The sequence below is a fragment of the Synchiropus splendidus genome, chromosome 4, assembly GCF_027744825.2.
Source record: "Synchiropus splendidus isolate RoL2022-P1 chromosome 4, RoL_Sspl_1.0, whole genome shotgun sequence".
NCBI classification, from domain to species: domain Eukaryota; kingdom Metazoa; phylum Chordata; class Actinopteri; order Syngnathiformes; family Callionymidae; genus Synchiropus; species Synchiropus splendidus.
Window position 1 is genome coordinate 24,380,394 of NC_071337.1, and position 18,111 is coordinate 24,398,504.

The 18,111-nt window shown below is 41.9% G+C and overlaps 1 protein-coding gene across 5 annotated transcripts; it reads left to right on the forward strand.

Annotated features, from left to right (window-relative positions):
- Positions 1-1,662: 1,662 nt before the first annotated feature.
- On the forward strand, positions 1,663-17,006 carry mdm1 (Mdm1 nuclear protein). Of its 5 annotated transcripts, XM_053864068.1 has the most exons (15): positions 1,663-1,879; positions 2,297-2,396; positions 2,751-2,894; positions 3,093-3,299; positions 3,545-3,606; positions 3,693-3,827; positions 5,541-5,687; positions 6,515-6,627; positions 6,725-6,779; positions 10,930-11,150; positions 11,218-11,364; positions 11,533-11,615; positions 12,179-12,415; positions 12,481-12,543; positions 13,416-17,005. In XM_053864068.1, the coding sequence occupies exons 1-15, from the start codon at positions 1,862-1,864 to the stop codon at positions 13,523-13,525; spliced, it is 1,842 nt and encodes a 613-aa protein (XP_053720043.1). In that variant the 5' UTR covers positions 1,663-1,861; the 3' UTR covers positions 13,526-17,005. The 5 variants fall into 5 exon arrangements, with proteins under 5 accessions (XP_053720043.1, XP_053720044.1, XP_053720045.1 ...); XM_053864069.1 differs by lacking the exon at positions 12,481-12,543 and having other exon boundaries at positions 13,416-17,006; XM_053864070.1 differs by lacking the exon at positions 2,751-2,894.
- Positions 17,007-18,111: the final 1,105 nt, after the last annotated feature.

The window sequence follows — 18,111 nt, forward strand, 5'->3', positions numbered from 1 at the left end:
GCTGCCACAGTTTTGCATGACAGAAGCTTCTAAAAAAGCCAGTGACTGAAAGTGTTGCAACATCTGTACACTTGCATTAAAAAAAAGTAAAGTTTTCCCCATTATTGCTGCCAGAAACGGTGCATTCTTGGGCCCCCTCAGTTTTACTTTGTAACCCAATATTCTGTTGTGCCAGTTATTGTGAACTCCTTTTAAGATTTTTCTTCATCTTAACTATACAGTTGATAGTGAAGCAGAGATACTTTGGAGCAATTTACTCCTCTCTACTTTTCTGTTGGAACTTATGGGACCAGACAGGAAACATATGACCAACTAACAAAAAAGCTTTATAAACATGTACATGCGACGTCCATTGGTGATGACATTGATCGAAAAGCATTCAAATGGTTGTAACTAAAGTAAAAGTTCACTGCAGCTGCGCAACCTTCTGGAGTGGTGGTCCAGTACTGAGGCCTTAATTGTTATGGTTGAACAGGCTTCGCTTATTTGTGATGATTGGAAGTTGCTAGTTTTCTGCTGCCTTTGACATCGTAACTGGACAGTTTCCTTCAGAAGAAGATAGAAGTCAGACACAGCCACACTGGAAAGATTCATTTGTGTTGAGATTTTTACTTAAACTTGCTTTCGTTTCTCTGTATGGCATGATGACCAGTGAAATGTAAAAGAACCCAGTTCAGTCATATCTGGCCGTTTTGTCGCTGATCCGGATGTCAGAGGGCCAAAGTGGAACTGAACTGGTTTCTTCCAAAATAGGAACTTGTGGAGGAAAGAGGGAGGAGGGTGGGGTGGGGAGGGAGAAGCCAAATGTAAAATAAAACTAAAAAGCCTTAAATGAATAAAAGTGGTGCAATTTTGTAACAGCAAACTGTGATTAGATGTTTTTATTTCACTTGTGTAGGAGATGGGTTAAATCGGTAGAGCACAAAAGGGCAGAGGAAGATGGGTGTGATGACTGAGGCTGATCATCTTATGTGGAGGAGGCTGGCTTGCTTATGCAATGACCATTGATAAAAGTGACCTAAGCAAGAGTTTAATGTGAAAGGATGAAAAAAAAATGTGTGTGTGTATATATATATATATATATATATATATATATATATATATATATATATATAATATATATATATATATATATATATATATATATATATATATATATATATATATATATATATATATAGAGAGAGAGAGAGAGAGAGAGAGAGAGAGAGAGAGAGAGAGAGAGAGAGAGAGAGAGAGAGAGAGAGAGAGAGAGAGAGAGAGAGAGAGAGAGAGAGAGAGAGAGAGAGAGAGAGAGAGAGAGAGAGAGAGAGAGAGAGAGAGAGAGAGAGAGAGAGAGAGAGAGAGAGAGAGAGAGAGAGAGAGAGAGAGAGAGAGAGAGAGAGAGAGAGATTAATTAAAAACGACAGCCTCAGTTTCTAGTGTGCAACTTCACTTAGATCTGCATAAAGATAATGAACCGGTAAAGTAGTCTGTAGGAGACTTGTTATAAACTTCTTTGTCTGCGTCATTTAATTCTCGACATACTCTGAATTCTCGATATACCTGCTTGGCACCTGTTCTAAAACCGCCACCGACTCATTGCTATCTTCAAAACCGACTTGGATGAACGAATTCAGTGAGAGTCCGGTGAGTCGCCGAGGTTATGCGCATGCGCGAGACGCCGTCGCAGCCATGACAACGGTGACAACTTGTTCCTGGAACTGAAGTGCAGAAGCGGCGCAACAGGTCAGCAGCCAGGTCGGCAGCCAGGTCAGCCTGGTGTCGTTTTGTGCTTTCGGCCAACAAGCTTGAAACTCACAGTTCTTCTGCTCGTCATGAGACAAGCCTAACTTACTCGGCGTTCGGCTTCCGGTCCGCCATGACGGTGCGCTTCAAGGTAAGCGGCAGGTGTTAGCTTGTTAGCTTCTGCAAATAACTGCAAATGAACGCTTGGAGACTCAATTTAACGACATTAGCAACTACCCACTTATAAGTGAATAAAGTTAAGAATGTTATGTCTACTTTAAATACACGGTGCACCAATGCTTACATCTTGATTAGCGAGTTAATCCGACTCTTGTTAAGAATGAAATCTGTGCTAATCACTCGTCTTTGCTTACGTCATCGAGAACCAACTGTCAATCATAAATATGACGGTAGTGTTTTTAAGTTTTGCAGTACATGTCCAAAAAGAGCAACACGTTTGTAAGTTATACTCCACTGTTACACTGCCACGAATGTGATCATAGTTTCTATTGGTCTCGCTATCTGTTAGATGAAATGTCCACCTTTTCCTGACGGATTTGTGTTTCAGTGTCAGAGCGAATACCAGAGGAGTTTCAGGGTCCATCGCTCCAGAAGTGCTTCTCCTCACCGTTGCACACCACTTGCTGGTCTGCGGTCTGACCAGATGGGTTGGTTCTGTCATTGATTCAATACAGTAGTTGCAGTTGTTTTTCTATGTTGTATATTGTAATACCACAGTTATTGAGGTAGTGCTGAGTTGGCATGTCGCATGGTGTCAAGTGAATTAATTTCTTTATTTTACTAAACCCATGATGACATTTGCCAAGTTAAACTCCTGGAGGTGTCTTGATGAGTAACTGTCATCTGGATCTCATACATCGGTCCTTAGTGATCCTCGGTACCTGTACCAGAGTGTTTCTATGACAGTTGAGGACTCAGTGATGCAGTTGTCTTAGTGTCAGTCCCTCAGCCGACCTGAACGCATATTATTGTTCCTTCATAATTTGACTTATGTGTCCCAGGAATGAGCAGAGAACCAAGACTGCAAAGACGGAGAAGGTTGGTTCCCCGTGGTCCTCCTCGGTCTGTCAGCTTTCTGCACTGTCAAACAGGCCCACAGAGTTCGCTGGCTGAGCGCATGACACCTCAAACAGCGCCCCCTGCTGGTAGACATGCCAAATTGTAATTCTTATCCAATGGCATAAAGTCATTAACTTTCAGCTTTTATGTTTTTATTCAAAATATTTTTTTTGCCTTTTTGGATTGGGAATGCGTATTAAAAGAAAGTGACATTAATGCGCTTGTAAAGAACTGAACTGTATACAAGTTTATTGACGGTAAATGTATGTTCTGCTCTGTTTCAGCTGCCTCTAAGAGCCACACAATGCCTATAAAAGGGTCTGAATGTACATCCAAATCGGACGTAGACGCCGCTGCCAAACCAGATTTGGCGATAAAAGCTGTAGCAGATGTTAAAGCACAATCTGTACCAGAGGTGCAACTCGAACCTGACATGGGATCACAGCCGGCTACAGACATTGAAATAGAGAAAACAAGCCTTGGAATAGCATGTGAGTATTCTCAATTCATATGTTGAAGTAGAATGCCATTGGCTTCTTCAAATTTTCTACTGTCCACCATGGAAAGGTCCTGATCACATTTTGATTATTTATTTACATAGATGTTTAGATATTTGTCAAGACTACGCAATTGTTTGGGTGGCACTGTCAGCTAGCTAAGTCTTATGCTTGAGTGTTGCTATTGCCCAAAACAAAACTGACCCCATTCTCCAATTTGGTTACCCCTCTCTGAAAAGTGGATCAAGAAAAATCCCGGAGTCCAGCTAAACATGACACACTGCAGCCATCTGTGAATGCTGTAAGTACAAAAGAACACAATTACATGAACCTAGTGAAGGTCTCCATGAATCAAATTGCAAATAATCTTTCACCTCAAAACTGAAGTTCCATCAGGATGCATGGCGGACGGGTGAAGGCAGGCCGGCAGGGCGAAAGTCGGGACAGAAGACGAAGTATAACACACAGTTCAGTTGGATGAGACCTACAACAGCTGCTTCACCTTTACTCACTGCTGAGCAGGTACATTTTAATCTTCATTATCATTTGATGCTAACATTAAAAAAAAACTGTTTCGTTCAGTTAAAACAAAACATGCTGTGAGATACTGACTTCACTTTACCAATGACTTCTATATTTTATTGACATCTTTTAAAGGCTGACTTTGAGGCAACCAGCAAGGACACACCTCATTGTTTTATTTTTTTATTTTAATTTTTAAGTGCATTTCCATGATACCATCATGTTTTCTTGCCTTACTTCTATTTACATGGAGATGTTTTTCAACCACATTCACATAGATGTGTATACAGTGCATGTGCCCGTGTAGATACTCTTTTCTTGGCATTCGAAATGGACAATATCTTATTGTACCCGATTTACCACAGAAAACAATTCCTGTTACCATTAAATTTTCATTTAACAATCACGACAAAAAGTCTATAAAATAAAGCATGAGATGTATTTGCTGCATTGAACTTGCATGTTAAGCACGGTTTCCCAAGTCACATACATAAATATGATGAGACAAGTGTTGTGCTCTCCAGCTCCACTACGTGTGTCAGTTGATTCAGGCGTGTGACAGTCGTGGAGAGTCTGAGGACTTTGATTCACAATCTTAGTTGTCAACCACATGACATTATTAGTAGATACTATTAGAGTTACTTAGTAGTCTTTGGGTCAGTGCTGGTTTTGTTGATTCCAAATACATTTTTGATACAGTTATCTGACTTGGATAGTATCATCACATGCAGGGTTTGGGGTCGCACTGCCGTCGCAGTAAGAGACATTTCTACATTCTCCCAAAAAAATTACGTCACAATAACAGCAACAGACGATCTGACTGGAGCTATTATTATTATTATTATTATTATTATATCTCTGCCACATCTTTCGATAGCCACAGCGCAGCTACAAACATCTGGAGAGCACTCACCGTCTCACGCAGCCACAATTTAACCCCAAAATGAAGCTGGAAGAACACAGTCTGTTACAACTTCAACAAGAGACGTGAAAGATTGAATTGCCAATTTCTACCCCTATTTAATTATGTTTAAACAGAGACACATTCTTCGTTGGTGTTGGTGACAAACTGAATCGTTACTAACTGGTAAGTGCCATCATAAAACAGTTGGGCTTTGAAGACAAAATGTATTGTGTCAAACACATGATAGATTGAAAATGTGTCAATTGTGATTTTTATTATTGGCAGAATATTTATTTCTCATAGTAATTGTTTTTGCTCTTGTTGTCCATCCCTAGTTGGCAATCAGGTTATTTACAAATATGTACACACATATTCTGATATTTCATAATTAATGTATGAAATCACTTTGATATTAAAAGCAAAACAGAACAGTGGATGACATGAATGATGAAAGACACATTTTCATGAAAAAGTGGTCGTATTATTTTCTGAAATGTAAGGAACGTTGGGGTGGTCACCAAAGATTAATTCCACTTCCAAGACTTATTGTCTGACAGGAACCAATTACCAGCCTTTGTTATTTGTACTCGTCACCAAAATGTAAAATCAGAACATGCCGTCATGAAGACACTGAGTGTAGAGCTCAGCAATTCACCTTTGACCCAGGGTTGAGCGACTTCTCGGAGGGAAAGTTCCTCCTCAACTTGAGTCGGATGTATTGACAGTCCCTACAGTGTCCACCAGATGACACCATACCTGCTGTTCATACGCTGTACATTGATTTGATCGATTCTCTCTACATTGCTCAGGTTCTGTTCTCCACCAGCCACGCTGTCGTGCCACACAAACTGGACACTGAGTACCGGCGCAGCTTCCAGGTTGCAGTCCCACCCACCGTCCCTCACGCCCGAAAACATCCGGAGCATGAACGTATACCCCTGTTCCACATTCAAGCGGTACATACGCCACTTTTCACTACACATTTAAATCAATACAGTTTCATTCAATATATTTTTCGTCTTTCATCTTTGACTGTCTTTGGAAAAAAAATGTTACAGAAATTTCTATTTTAATCAACAGTGTAATTCACTGGTGATTTGCATTTAAAGACGTGCAACATTCTGCAGTAACTATATGTACGTTATGACCGCTTCCATATTTCTGTTTTGTTGGGAGATTCATGTCTATTTTTTCACTTAATTTACATTCACATACACCAATCTCTGGTTTCCTCTGTCTGCAGAGGTGGCTGACTCAAACTACATCTAAGGCAAGATCTGGGCTTAGTTTTTCTGCAGAGTTGCCAGGACTCGTTATGATGGTCAAAATAGAAAACAAATGAGGTGCCTTTGTGGCTTATATGAGAACCTCAAGACTTGGAACTCATTTCCACATCTGCAGTGGAAAACAATGGAGCTTTGACGTTGTTTCAGAAGGAAGCCCATATATGGCCATATCCTCCACTTATACAGTTCCTACTGTGTCTGACATGTCTTCATATGGAATCAATCACTTTTTTTCAATTTTACTTTCTGCTGTAGTTTGAGCTTCGTATCTTGACGATGCTAGATAACAAGGTCTTGGCCCAGTCTAACGTCAGCAGATGTGTTCAGTTCACCACTGAATTCTGGTCCGGGGGCTGCTCTTGCTATACATCTTGGTGTTGTTTTTTGTTTTATAGGAATTCATTACCTAGGTTGGACACAGAGAGCTGTTTGTCAATAAATGTTGATAGAATGGAACCATGATGAATTTCTAGACTTACCAAGATTTTATTTGGCAGAGCCACAAGAAAAGAAAAGAGGAGTTGGTGAAGAGGCTGCAGCCAAAAGAGGTCCAGCCCTCTGCTCATCAAGAAAATGCCTCGCCTGTAGCTCCTCCTCAGAGAAAACACAGGTGTGAGTTTGTGTGTATTTGATCCATTTTAACTGTCTGTCTGTCTCACAGGATGCTGACTGAATATTGGTCCTGCTTTATGTTCTCCTCTCAATAGGATCCCTGGACTAGGAGAGGCCTCACACAAGGACACTCCTCAGATGAGGTCTCAGGTGGGAATCCAAGATTGATAGAACAGTCTCAAATTAGAATCCAGATTACAATGGTTAATGACTACCACTTCATATAGCAAATGGAAAATTTCCTTTTGAAAAAAAGTCCTACCCATTAGTGAAGTTTGCATATGTGACAGCTTTTTAATCGCACCACCTGGATGTTTGAAACAGTGGAAATGTTGCTATCACCATAAAAGACAGTAAATAATGCTGCTCAGAAAAGAGCTGAAATAATGCAACAACAAATCTCATGCACATGAATAGTCCTTTATTTGTCATTGTACAACAAGTAATAACAACAAAATTACATGACTCGTGGGGAAGAGGGTATAAATGACGGTCTGTGCAATGCAGAGGTGTCTGTTTCACTGTACTTGTGTTGGCAATGGTGTTTATTAATGCCAAGAATGTCATCAGAAAAATACATACAGGCTTTGACCTGTTTTTAGTCGGCTAATCAAGCAGGATTATTGCCAGACAATTTAGGTGTCATCATCCTACCATCCTGAGACTTGTCAACATCAAACAGGAGCCACCAGAGACAGCCAACGTCCAGGCCCATCCAAGGCTGGACTGTTTTGATCAGTGCTTACTCCATTGTCTCCATGATGCTGGATTTCGCCTTTGTGTTGGACCCTGATAACATCGCAATGAATGACAGCGATGGGCTGCACCAGGCTTTTAGGTAGTATTTTGAAACTGGGTGTCCGAAGCTCTGCCCTCAGGCCATAGCCCCGCCCCCAGCCCATTCCCCGACTGACCCGCCATGTACTTCAACAACTGTAAACATCTATTTGTTCAAAAATAACTTTCTATACAAACAAATATCTGAGTCAAATAACAATGATTGATTAAAGAAAATACTACTTTTTCAAATTATCCTTTATCGTACTTCTATCTATCGCATGCTTCTTTTCTATATTTATGTAAAATAAGTCTACAGTTGTATCAGCTGTGTACCTGTGATGGTTTTCTAAACTCTCACACCTTTAAACATGAATTCATTCATTCATTTATTTATTCAAGTGGCAAGCCTTTATAAATACATTGCTTTATTTACAAAGGCTTGCCACTTGAATAGATAAATAAATAGAACCACTTGAATTTGGATCCCTGTTAAGCTACTTCGCTCGAAAGCGCTGAGTGACCTGCCCGCCACCCAGTGCAGTTCTCTGCATGGCACTGGCACTGGAGCAGGGGAACAAGGTTTTTGCCAAAAAAACAAAAAAACAAAACCCCAATATAGTCCTCTGATTAAAAAGCTATGATATAGTTTTGCAAACGATTGTTTAAAGTTTGGAACTTACCTGCAGTTTCCTCCTGTCACCAGCATCAGACATCCCAGTGTTGCTAGTTGCAAGATGTCGAGTAAACTAATATGGCGGCCAAGCTATGGCTGCAAAATGGCCGACAATGGCGAATTTGATCATATTCAGCGAAATCAATGTTCACAGTTAGAAATTTAATGATTGACGATTGTCTTATGTGGTGCAAACTTTGGCGAAATCCACTTATTTCAGTGACTTGTTAAGACGGATGTGATAAATATGGATCAAATCTCATTTGAATCTTAAATATTACTTGTCAGTTGTTTTTCGAGGACGACTGACTTCTGGCAGATGTGCGTGACTGTGTGTGTTACCGATGGAAACCAAAGCGTTGATTGCCGGCAGAGAAACCACAAAGCTTGACTTCAGGGAAACCAGTCACATGGGGAGGTTCCCAATAGTGATGCAGAAAGTTTCAGCGAAGGAGGTGGTGGCTTGTGCTACATTTGACAAATGGGGAGTCAAATCCGCAGCCGTCAGCTTATAACAGTTCACCTGAAAACATCATACAGCAGCGGACAAACATCCAGGTGACAGGAAAACCGTGGAACCAAAATGTCTGCTGAATAATGAAATAAAGTTGCATCAGATGATGTTGGTCAGCAACTTCAGTACCCAACACGTTTTTCAGAACCTTTTTATGGCGACTTTTATGGAGATCAATTGAATGTGAACATGTTTAAATGCGTGATATTTAACATCATAACATGAGACAAAAACACTAAAGCACACAAACAAGAAACTGCTCTACTCCAAGTCTCTGATGAATACCATGACACGTCATGGCAACATTTGAGGCCACAAAGGCAACATTGCTGCCCTCTTTCTTTGGTTGAAGAGAAATGATGTTGCATCCCACAGCCTCCTCTTTTGAGACCACTTGTTCCTCACATGGAGTCAATGCTCGATTATTTCATGTTTTATTAGTGACTAGGCAATAAAAGTCTCTGCCGATAGTCTAGGAACTCTCTGCTCGTGCCGTTTCTATTTTGACCTAAAAACACAAAACCTTGAAGATCAGCACGAGATCTAACAAAATTGGGACAATTTGAACCGTATCACATATAGGTCATAAAACGCAGACGCAATCAAGGAACATGAAACTTAACACGCTCAAAAGCTGCACAGAAGAAAAAAATGCAATGAACTCAGAAGTACGTGATGGCTGGAAGACATTTACGTTACTGCTCAGTACATAACAGCATCAAAATAATACTAATAAATTGTACGATGTAAAAATGACAAGATATTAAAATACCAGACGTCCAAGAATAAAAGTCAAAGTATGCAACGGTCTTTAGCGGAAAGGTCATGAGATATTTAGATAAAGTGAATTAGGATTACACTAGTAATTAATGATCATTTGAAAACAATGAGAATTATTTAAAATTATTATTATTATTGAAAAACCGGAGTCCAGAAGAAGGACAAATGATTAAGACAACTCTTGAGCAAATGGAGACATTAGTCCATTAATGTTCTGTCACCACAGTTCTGGCTAAATCTCTTCCAAATAATCAGATTCACTGAATCACTCAGTTTCCAGACCACTGCAGCTCTGAGAATCATCATCTGACTCCTCTGTCTGCTGAGGTTTAGCTTTCAACTCTCTGAGGTTAAGGTGTCAAAACTGGATCGCGGTTATCCAGGGTTTGGGCCGAGTTAGAAATCGGGTCACTTTGTTACCAGAAGTACCACAGTAACTGACGGAGGGCAGACTTGCCTGTTCTAGTCCAAAGTGCAGCAAGTAGATACCAAATTTTGGGTGTTAGATATATAACATGTACGACAAGGGAATATATGAATTTAGTCATTTTGATTTAAGCCTTTAGCGACCTTTCCTTCCCTCTCCCTTCCTTGAACATGACTTGGTGTTGTGTCGGTTACTTTTAAAAGGTACAGTATTGCACTACAGATAACAGAATACATGCCTCAAAAAGTGTTTTGTAATGAATTCTGTTTCATTACTCAGTGTCAGCAGTTTATTGCAAATACTTGGATTACGTTGCGTATCGTTTTTACGACTGGTTTCAAGTATTGAATAGACAATATATTGGCCAGAGAGCAGCAAAGACAAGGATATATTAAAAAAAAATCCTGTTGCTTCCCTTTGAATTTCACTAAGTTGATAAATGTAATATGGCTTCAGTATTTGCTGTTTTGGTTACCAACGCTGACCACCTCTTAAAACAAAAAGTAGAAGCAGAAAATAACAGATAACATGTGTCAATACATTGACAGAGCTGTGCGTGCTGCTTCTACAGGGTGCTGCAGTTCAGTCAGACTGAGTCATGGTTTGTAAAAATGTGGGGCATCCAGATAATCTCAACACACCACATACATGATCAAACGTGTATGTGAACGCACAACATGAAAGTGAACAGGGTGATGGCGGTTTCAAGTCTCTTCTCAGCAGAAGAATCACAATTGACAGGAACACGCCCACTGCTCGCGGAACTAAATTTGGTGCAGTGTGAATGTCGCCCGGACATATTAAGGGATGGACCGGGTGAGGATTGGAGTGAGGTTGTTTTCCTTTGATTAAAAACTAGAATTTTTATTGTCATCAATTCAATAACTGCCAAAAGTCCCTCTTTGGTTGTTTCTCTGTCACATCGCGATAAACTCATTTTCAACACACCTCAGACATAAAGAAAGTTCGGTCAACAGCACATGCATATCAGTCTGCGTGTATCTGCATCTGCAGTATGTCCTTGAGGTTTGCAGGGGGCAAAGTGTGAATTGGACTGTAGCACATCCAAAGGCCCGACTGTCAAGTCACAAACCATTCAACTTTAAATCCTGTTTCACTGCTGCAGGTGACTGAGCTGAGACAAAAGGCCATGTCGTACCGCCGGCGGGCCTGGGGCACTAACTTCTCGCGGGACCACTTGAGCCAGCTGTTGTCAGAGCACAATGCTCTGTGGGAGCCCGCTGACACTGGCACTCCAGTCACCCAACCGTCCACTCCAGGCCTGCCATCCAACTCCTCTGTTCACAGCCGCAACTCCTACAGTGTAGAGGCACTGGACCTGGCCAGGTGAACAAAACAAGCAAACAAACTGAAGAGACAAACTGACTAACAACTTGCTCCGTGTTGTCTGCAGCCTCTGCACTGCCTCCAGTCCTCGGCCCTCTGTGGTGGGGTCTGCTGAAGAGGGTCCGAAGAACGTACCAGCACATGAACCCCAGACGCCGCCATCTGAAATAGTCCAAGCTTGGGGAGGAGAAGACGAAGAGGAGAATACAGATGAGTATGTTTTTTTTTTTTTTTTTTTTTTTAAACTTCAAACATCACTGACCACAATTCCATGCAGAGAACAGTCAGACGAAGGCGGTAGCTCTGTTTAGCCCAGACTATTGCTTTCATCAGTTATGTCACTACTCTGTGACCTAAAGTTGCTAAACTCGATGTTTTGCAGGGAAGAAGGAAGGTTGCCAACTCCGAAGCTGAAGATGCGACCTGTCCAGAGAACCCACCATGACATCACCACGCCTGCTACTGGTACCCTAGTACTCCCATGTGTCGTGACCTGAAAACTGATGGCTCTTATTGTCCATTTACTGGGTTCAACTTTTCTTAAATGAGGCTGGAAATCTTAAAAATATCAGGCACTAGACGTCTTGATGGAGTAATACTGAAATATTTGGTCTTGTTACATCATCATCACCAACATCATCCTTCTTATCAAACAATGTATGTGCTGTAAGTGTTAAAGCAAACATCTGCAAACATCGTCCTCATAATCAGATCTTTGCTTTAACTAGCTTCTGCGAGAAACATGTGCTAAAACTTTTCCTTCTCCCTTGTTGCTAATGTAAGGTCTGAGCAAACATGGAACTTGCTGCCTCTACCAAACCCTCCAGCACTACACAGCTCAAACATACACAATCAAATTTTTTATGGTTTGATGCAGTGCTTTCTTCTTTTCTAAAGTTTTTCTTCCTAGTTTTGTGCTTCTGATCCTGTTGCTGTTGTTCCCCTCCCCTCTGTGCCATGTGGGTCAAAGAGAGCCTGCAGCATTAGGCTGGCGCTACTTATGCAAATCTTCTGCTTCTGTCCAACAGGAGGCGCTATTCTCGTTGGAACGCAGAAAGATCCTGATGATGGTTTTCCACGAGAAGCTGCAGCACTGAAGGAGGCTTGGCTGGAAAGAGACTCCTGCAGTCCTTCACAAAGCCTCCGGAAACCTGCCAAACCTCCCCGAAACAAATCCCCTTCTCCTGTAGCCCAGCCCACTCTGACCTCTCCACCACAGCACGGCATTCGAGGAGGACTGAGACACGCAGACTTCCAGCACAACGGTGAGCTGTCACCAGTCTTGACACTCTCACCAATGTTCACGCCATTACTAACCTTTGGTCCACAGGTGACTTGGGTCTGCGGTTCAGAGAACAGCACTGCTCTGGAGGAGGATGTGCGTTTGAAGAAGGTAAAGGTCCAAATCCAATTCAGTATACTGATAAAATCACTCATCCTATTGATCTGCAGACAAGGGATGCACAGATGCACATAGTTTCTCTTCCATTCCAATCCTTGGATATCTGCTGATGCTGAGTTGATTCTGATCTGATACCAGAACCTTGTTAGCTTATGAATCATTTCATCAAATCTGTTGATTTAGTATTTAGATGAGGCAACTTGAGATCAGCATAAGCCCAGAAAAATAAGTCAGAACAAGAAATCCTGTCACCGGGAAAATCCTATTCTGAAAACAAATGTTGCAGCTCAGTTGTCAAATAGATCGCTAAGATTTATTAGACCCAGGAGAGATATATGTGGAAGGTCAGTCAAATGCATGGACATGAAGTGAAATGGCACGCACCAGTCGAGGTGACGTAATTCCACGCAACCACCATGGTTTCATCTCTTGGTGCTAATAAATGTTTGTATACTAAAAAGCTGCAGCAGTGGAATGGATTCCCTGGATGGAAGTGAGTCTCATTGCTTATTCATTACTTCTGCACAGTTTGCAGAGTTCCAGCAGAGCTGGTTGGATCGGCTATTTCCAGTCTGTCAAAAATGTCGGTATCGGAGCCTGGTGGCGACGCTGGGTCAGATTGGTCTCAGCCCTACTACAGACGTGCGAGCTGACAGCTACATGGTTCTATTTTTAACCAGCTTCAGCAAGTTGGAAACTCGCAGTAAAAGTCTGCTGCCTGTTGGATTGACGTCAGGACAAACATGGAAATCTCCTCCACCGTCGTCATCACTGTTCAAACAGCCAATAGCTGCACATCCGACCTGATAGCCTCTGTGTAATTTTAAAAGAAGAATAAACACTTGTGTTTTTCCTGCCTCCAGACGACCACGTGTCTGTGATGTCGTGGCGCTCCGCTGCTTCCTGCTCGATAGCGTCTGCAGTCCTGGAGCGCGCTCAGAAACGCAGGCACAACTTCTGGGGGAAGAGCTGAGTTTTCTTGAGGACAATCGTCATAAAGACCGGCATGTTGTTTATGGAGTAGTTGCTTAGTTTAATAAGCAGTGTCTTAGTGTTTTAGAAGAAATGGAGTGACTGTTCAGCGACATGACACCTCAGCAGTTTATTGGCGATGACTTGAACGATCTGTGACAAAGCCCCAGTCACAGAGAGAAGGAGGTCATGTGTGAGCTGAAAACAAGAATAAAGGATGTGATGGAGGTCAGCAGCGCTGAGCTGAGTCATGTCAGATACTTCCTGCATGCGCAGTGTATTTACCACCTGAAGAAACAACACGTGTCACCGGAGACTCCACTTCAGCTCACGGACACGTGCTTCCTCTCACAAAACATCACCTTCAGCATCCATCCATCCATCCAGCATTCGATTCACCAGCTCCTGAATGCGTCTGGCCACTGATCCACCCTCCCAGCCATCAAATCCCTAAGTGGCCTCTGGTTGTCCATCTATGGCTTCTTCAATTGAACTTTTATTTTTCATCTTGGCTTCCTTGTGTCCTAACACACCCATCTGTCATTGCCATGATCTTCTTAAAGAGGTGTGGAGAGATTGACGTGGCATTGGCTGTGGAGACAGTGTGGCAACAGTGATGCCTTCTTGGGCCGGACCATGCAGAGACTGTAGCGCCTTGAAGTCGAAGTTAGTTGCAGCATCAAAACAGAATTATGTGTTCAAGATGCTTTTTTCAAAATGCCTGTTTTACACCCATATGTGTAATGTTCTCAGCTGACAACTGACCCAACTAAAGAAGATGCCTGGTGTTACCACACTACTCTGCTGCTTATGCTACTGTGAGCAACACCTTTGAAACAGATCCTGTGGAGTCATGTTTCTGCTGTTGTTCCATACAGTGGCTCTTCCCTGCACCAATCTGAGATGTCTTTTAATCATCAGAATGTTCTGTTTGCATGATACAAGTGAAGGTCAAGCCACAATCACTCGGAGCTCCTCTTGAACTCCCTCCTCTACCACTGTAGCTCCAGGTTTAACAGTCTTTAAAACAACCGTCTCAGCCCTCATATGTGACCACAGATATCCTGCCATGCTTTGGTTGTCATGAGGAGAATGCACTGGTGCACACAGCAGGATTCGTTGCTCAGGTGCTGATATCTGCTGTGCCAGCCTGGTCACAGAAGCCGTACCACTCTCATCTGGTGCCACCTTCTTGCGCCGATGAACAATGGCAGGCTGACGGATCCATCGGATGGCACAGTGAAGGTGGTCACCGCAGCAGAGCGAGGGATTAGCCAGGACCCATCAGGACGAGCTCTGGATGTTGATGTGAAGAGTTAGAAGAAGCTGAGCAGAACAGATGGTTCTCTGGGGCTTTAGCTCCCTCAGGACGGATGATGATCGGAGTATCGATAGGCATATTAAAATACATCTATAATATAGCTATGATAATAATCTGAGTGATGAATAATAATGCCATTACTAGTGAAATAGGAATGATGATGTTTAAATAAAGTTAAGAATATTGATTGTCATTGCATTAAAACAATTTAGCAATAACGGATGTAATGCTAAAATAATTACAATTATGAGGTTCATGTAAGTTCTAAATTGTAATGCCAATGCGTACAATTACAATATTAATAATCAAATGGCAACGTATACCTCCCAATCAATTGTCAAAATAAAGGCATGGGTTCCTTTCTTGTAAATATGTTGTTTATTGTGATCCCTGCCTGGTGTTTGTTCTCTGTTTCTCACAACTTCAATATATGTTGATATTAGAGCTTCCTACTTTAGTAGCACCCAAAGTCCGGTAATAGCAGCCATCTTTTTCACGTGTGTCGATTGTCCACTGACAACATTATGTATTTGGGGAGTAGAACCCGCATTTGAAAATCTTCTTGTATCTTGTAAGATACAAGATCCAAAGGGAGACAGTGCTCAATGCAGCAACTATCAATACATGCTTTATCCTGCTTCATCATCTTACCAGCCAAATATACAGTATATTACACTGAAGTGAGGGATGTGTGAAATTATGAATCATTTCAATTTTTATATAAAAAAGAACCGTCATTCATCCTGGTCGTCATACAACCCATGCGGCTGCTCCGTTTCTCTTTCCAAGGGACGTTTGAGTACAGCAACACAGCAGCAACAGTTCTCTTTTGGGAAGTTGGCATGTTGAGAAGTAATAACAAATCCTTTTCCTCCTTTGATCTTACCTCACTGTTGATCACGAGACGTCAGAGCAAACATGAAAATCTCTTCCTCTGTTGAACTCACCACTGCTGCATTGTAGACACACGTGGAAGGGTGGAGTCACAACTGGAAGTTTGACAAAAATTCAGGCAACGCAGCCTATATCTCATCTGTCAGTGTGACATCATGCCGTCATGCAGGTAGAGACAGGAAAAAGTGTGAATGTCATGCAAATTTAAATGAAAGAAGCCATGACAGTTGACATGAGGGGAAAAAAACAAAGGGGTGAAAGATGCATCATAGTGAAGCGGACTTTTGCCTCCCGGCGTGACAGTACAAGATGTTCGGCATCAACGTTGAACACAAAAGTGGACTTGATGATATTCAATACGTGACACCTGCGGGAGTGTGAATGTGTTGGATTCATACAACACATTATTGATATACATCGACCCATGTTGTTTAAGTGCTCATCTGTAACAGTTTAGGGTTTAGGAGACCAAGTATGCAAAGAATTTAGTCTTAATAATTCAGATTTTCCTTCCCCTTAATTCACCTTGTGGCTAAAATTTTTGCCTCAAGGTTTATTCATTTATGACAGCATTCACCAAACGCACAAATATCATTTAAAAAAAGACGCGTCATTTAGCTCTATACTAACACAAATGTAGTTTTAACCTATGAAATGGAAAGCAAGGATCCTCCTGGATTTATAATTATACTTTGTTTTCATGATTTTTTTTTTTCATGATTCTGTCCACTCTGGAATCTCACGGTGATTTTAAGGTTTTTGAATGAAAATCGATTCTGCTTCTACGGTTGGACAAGTTGACGGCACACGAAGACTCGTCCAGAGCATGTTCAAACTGCTGCATGTGTTTAAGTTGAGCGAGCAAATAGTGAATTTTCATTTTCCGTTTCCTCTCGAACAGTTCCAAATCAGACAGAATACCTCCACGAACTGTCAGCACAAGTCGCCGCATGGTTACTACCCCCACACCTTCCTGACTAATTTCTCTTTCTGTGCCACTTGAGTGACGTCAGGCTGAAGGTAATGGGTTTGTGGAACTGACAGAAAAGTCGTTTTCTGGAGCAGTTTTATAATGCCATGACTCACAGTGTGCTGTAGTTACTGACAATGACCCCTTGACTTGATGTTACAAATATTTTTTGAATTCCTTAAAAAAAAAAACAAAAAAAAAAACTCCTTTGGCGACAAATGAAAGTGTCACTTCAGCGACACTTTCTGAATTATCTCATTCATATCCAGTTACCGAATCAGCCTTGACACATTGTCATCTCATTGAGATACACTTCATTAGGGAAAAACCTTTTTTTTTCTTTTTTGCAGTAGAGCATCAGAAGTCCTGATCCTTCAGTACATTTGTTTAACATTTGGCTATTGTTTTCTCTGTGTTTACTTTGTACAAACTACTTTCTACAAAATACTTTCTACAACTGTTTTTCCTCAAGTGAATGTTGTTTATCTCAAATATTCTGAGGTGAAGATTAAAGATAAGAGCAGCCGCCCGACTCGACCGCAAATGAACTGCAGAAGTGTGTAGAGGTGGATGTGATTCATCTGAAGAACGATGGTAATCTTTCTCACTGAAAACCTGCTGGACTGGTTTTGTCGCCTGTACGTTTGAGGGAAGTTTATCCAGCGCTGGACTTTCAGTGGAGGAAGAGGAAGTGACTTAACAAGCACAATTAAAAAGCAAATAAGTCGTCATCATTCTTATGACGCTTAATTTCCTTTGTGCTTTGAGTGACAGTAAACACAAGTCTATCGACTCAGCAGTGACCTGTGTGCGTGTGTGTGTGTCGTGGGGATTTTTTGACTGGCCTATATTTCTGCAGAGGGGGCGGAGGGTGGCTGCATATAAACCAGAGCCTCCACACCATCACCATCATCATCAGCAGCAGCAGCATCATCTCCTGACAAGTGTTGACTTGTGACTGCAGCGCCAATCGTCTGACTTCCATCTACCTGAACCATGAAGGTCTCCGCCGCCACGCTCGCCTCCCTCCTCCGCTCCGGAGCCATGGCTCTTCTTCTGCTGCTTCTGATTGGCTGGCACGCTCCGGCGGCGGCAAGCTCGGTGAACAAGCCGCTCAGCAAAGTGCTGCATAGCCCGGAGACGTACAAGGCGGTCAGGAACGTGTCGCTGGAGGTGAGTCCAGCACCTCATTCATATCCTTGCATCTAAAAATCGTCTGTAACAAACTTTTTCCATCATCATTAAATACTTATAAGCAAGTATGATTCTATTTAATGTTTTCGTAAACACACTCTGCGGTTGTCCATCTCTTAGTTATCGTCTGTTTTTTGTTTCTTTTCGCGCTTTCAGGGTCAAAAAGCTCAGCAACATGACGACACCGGTTCACGACTGTATCCCAAAA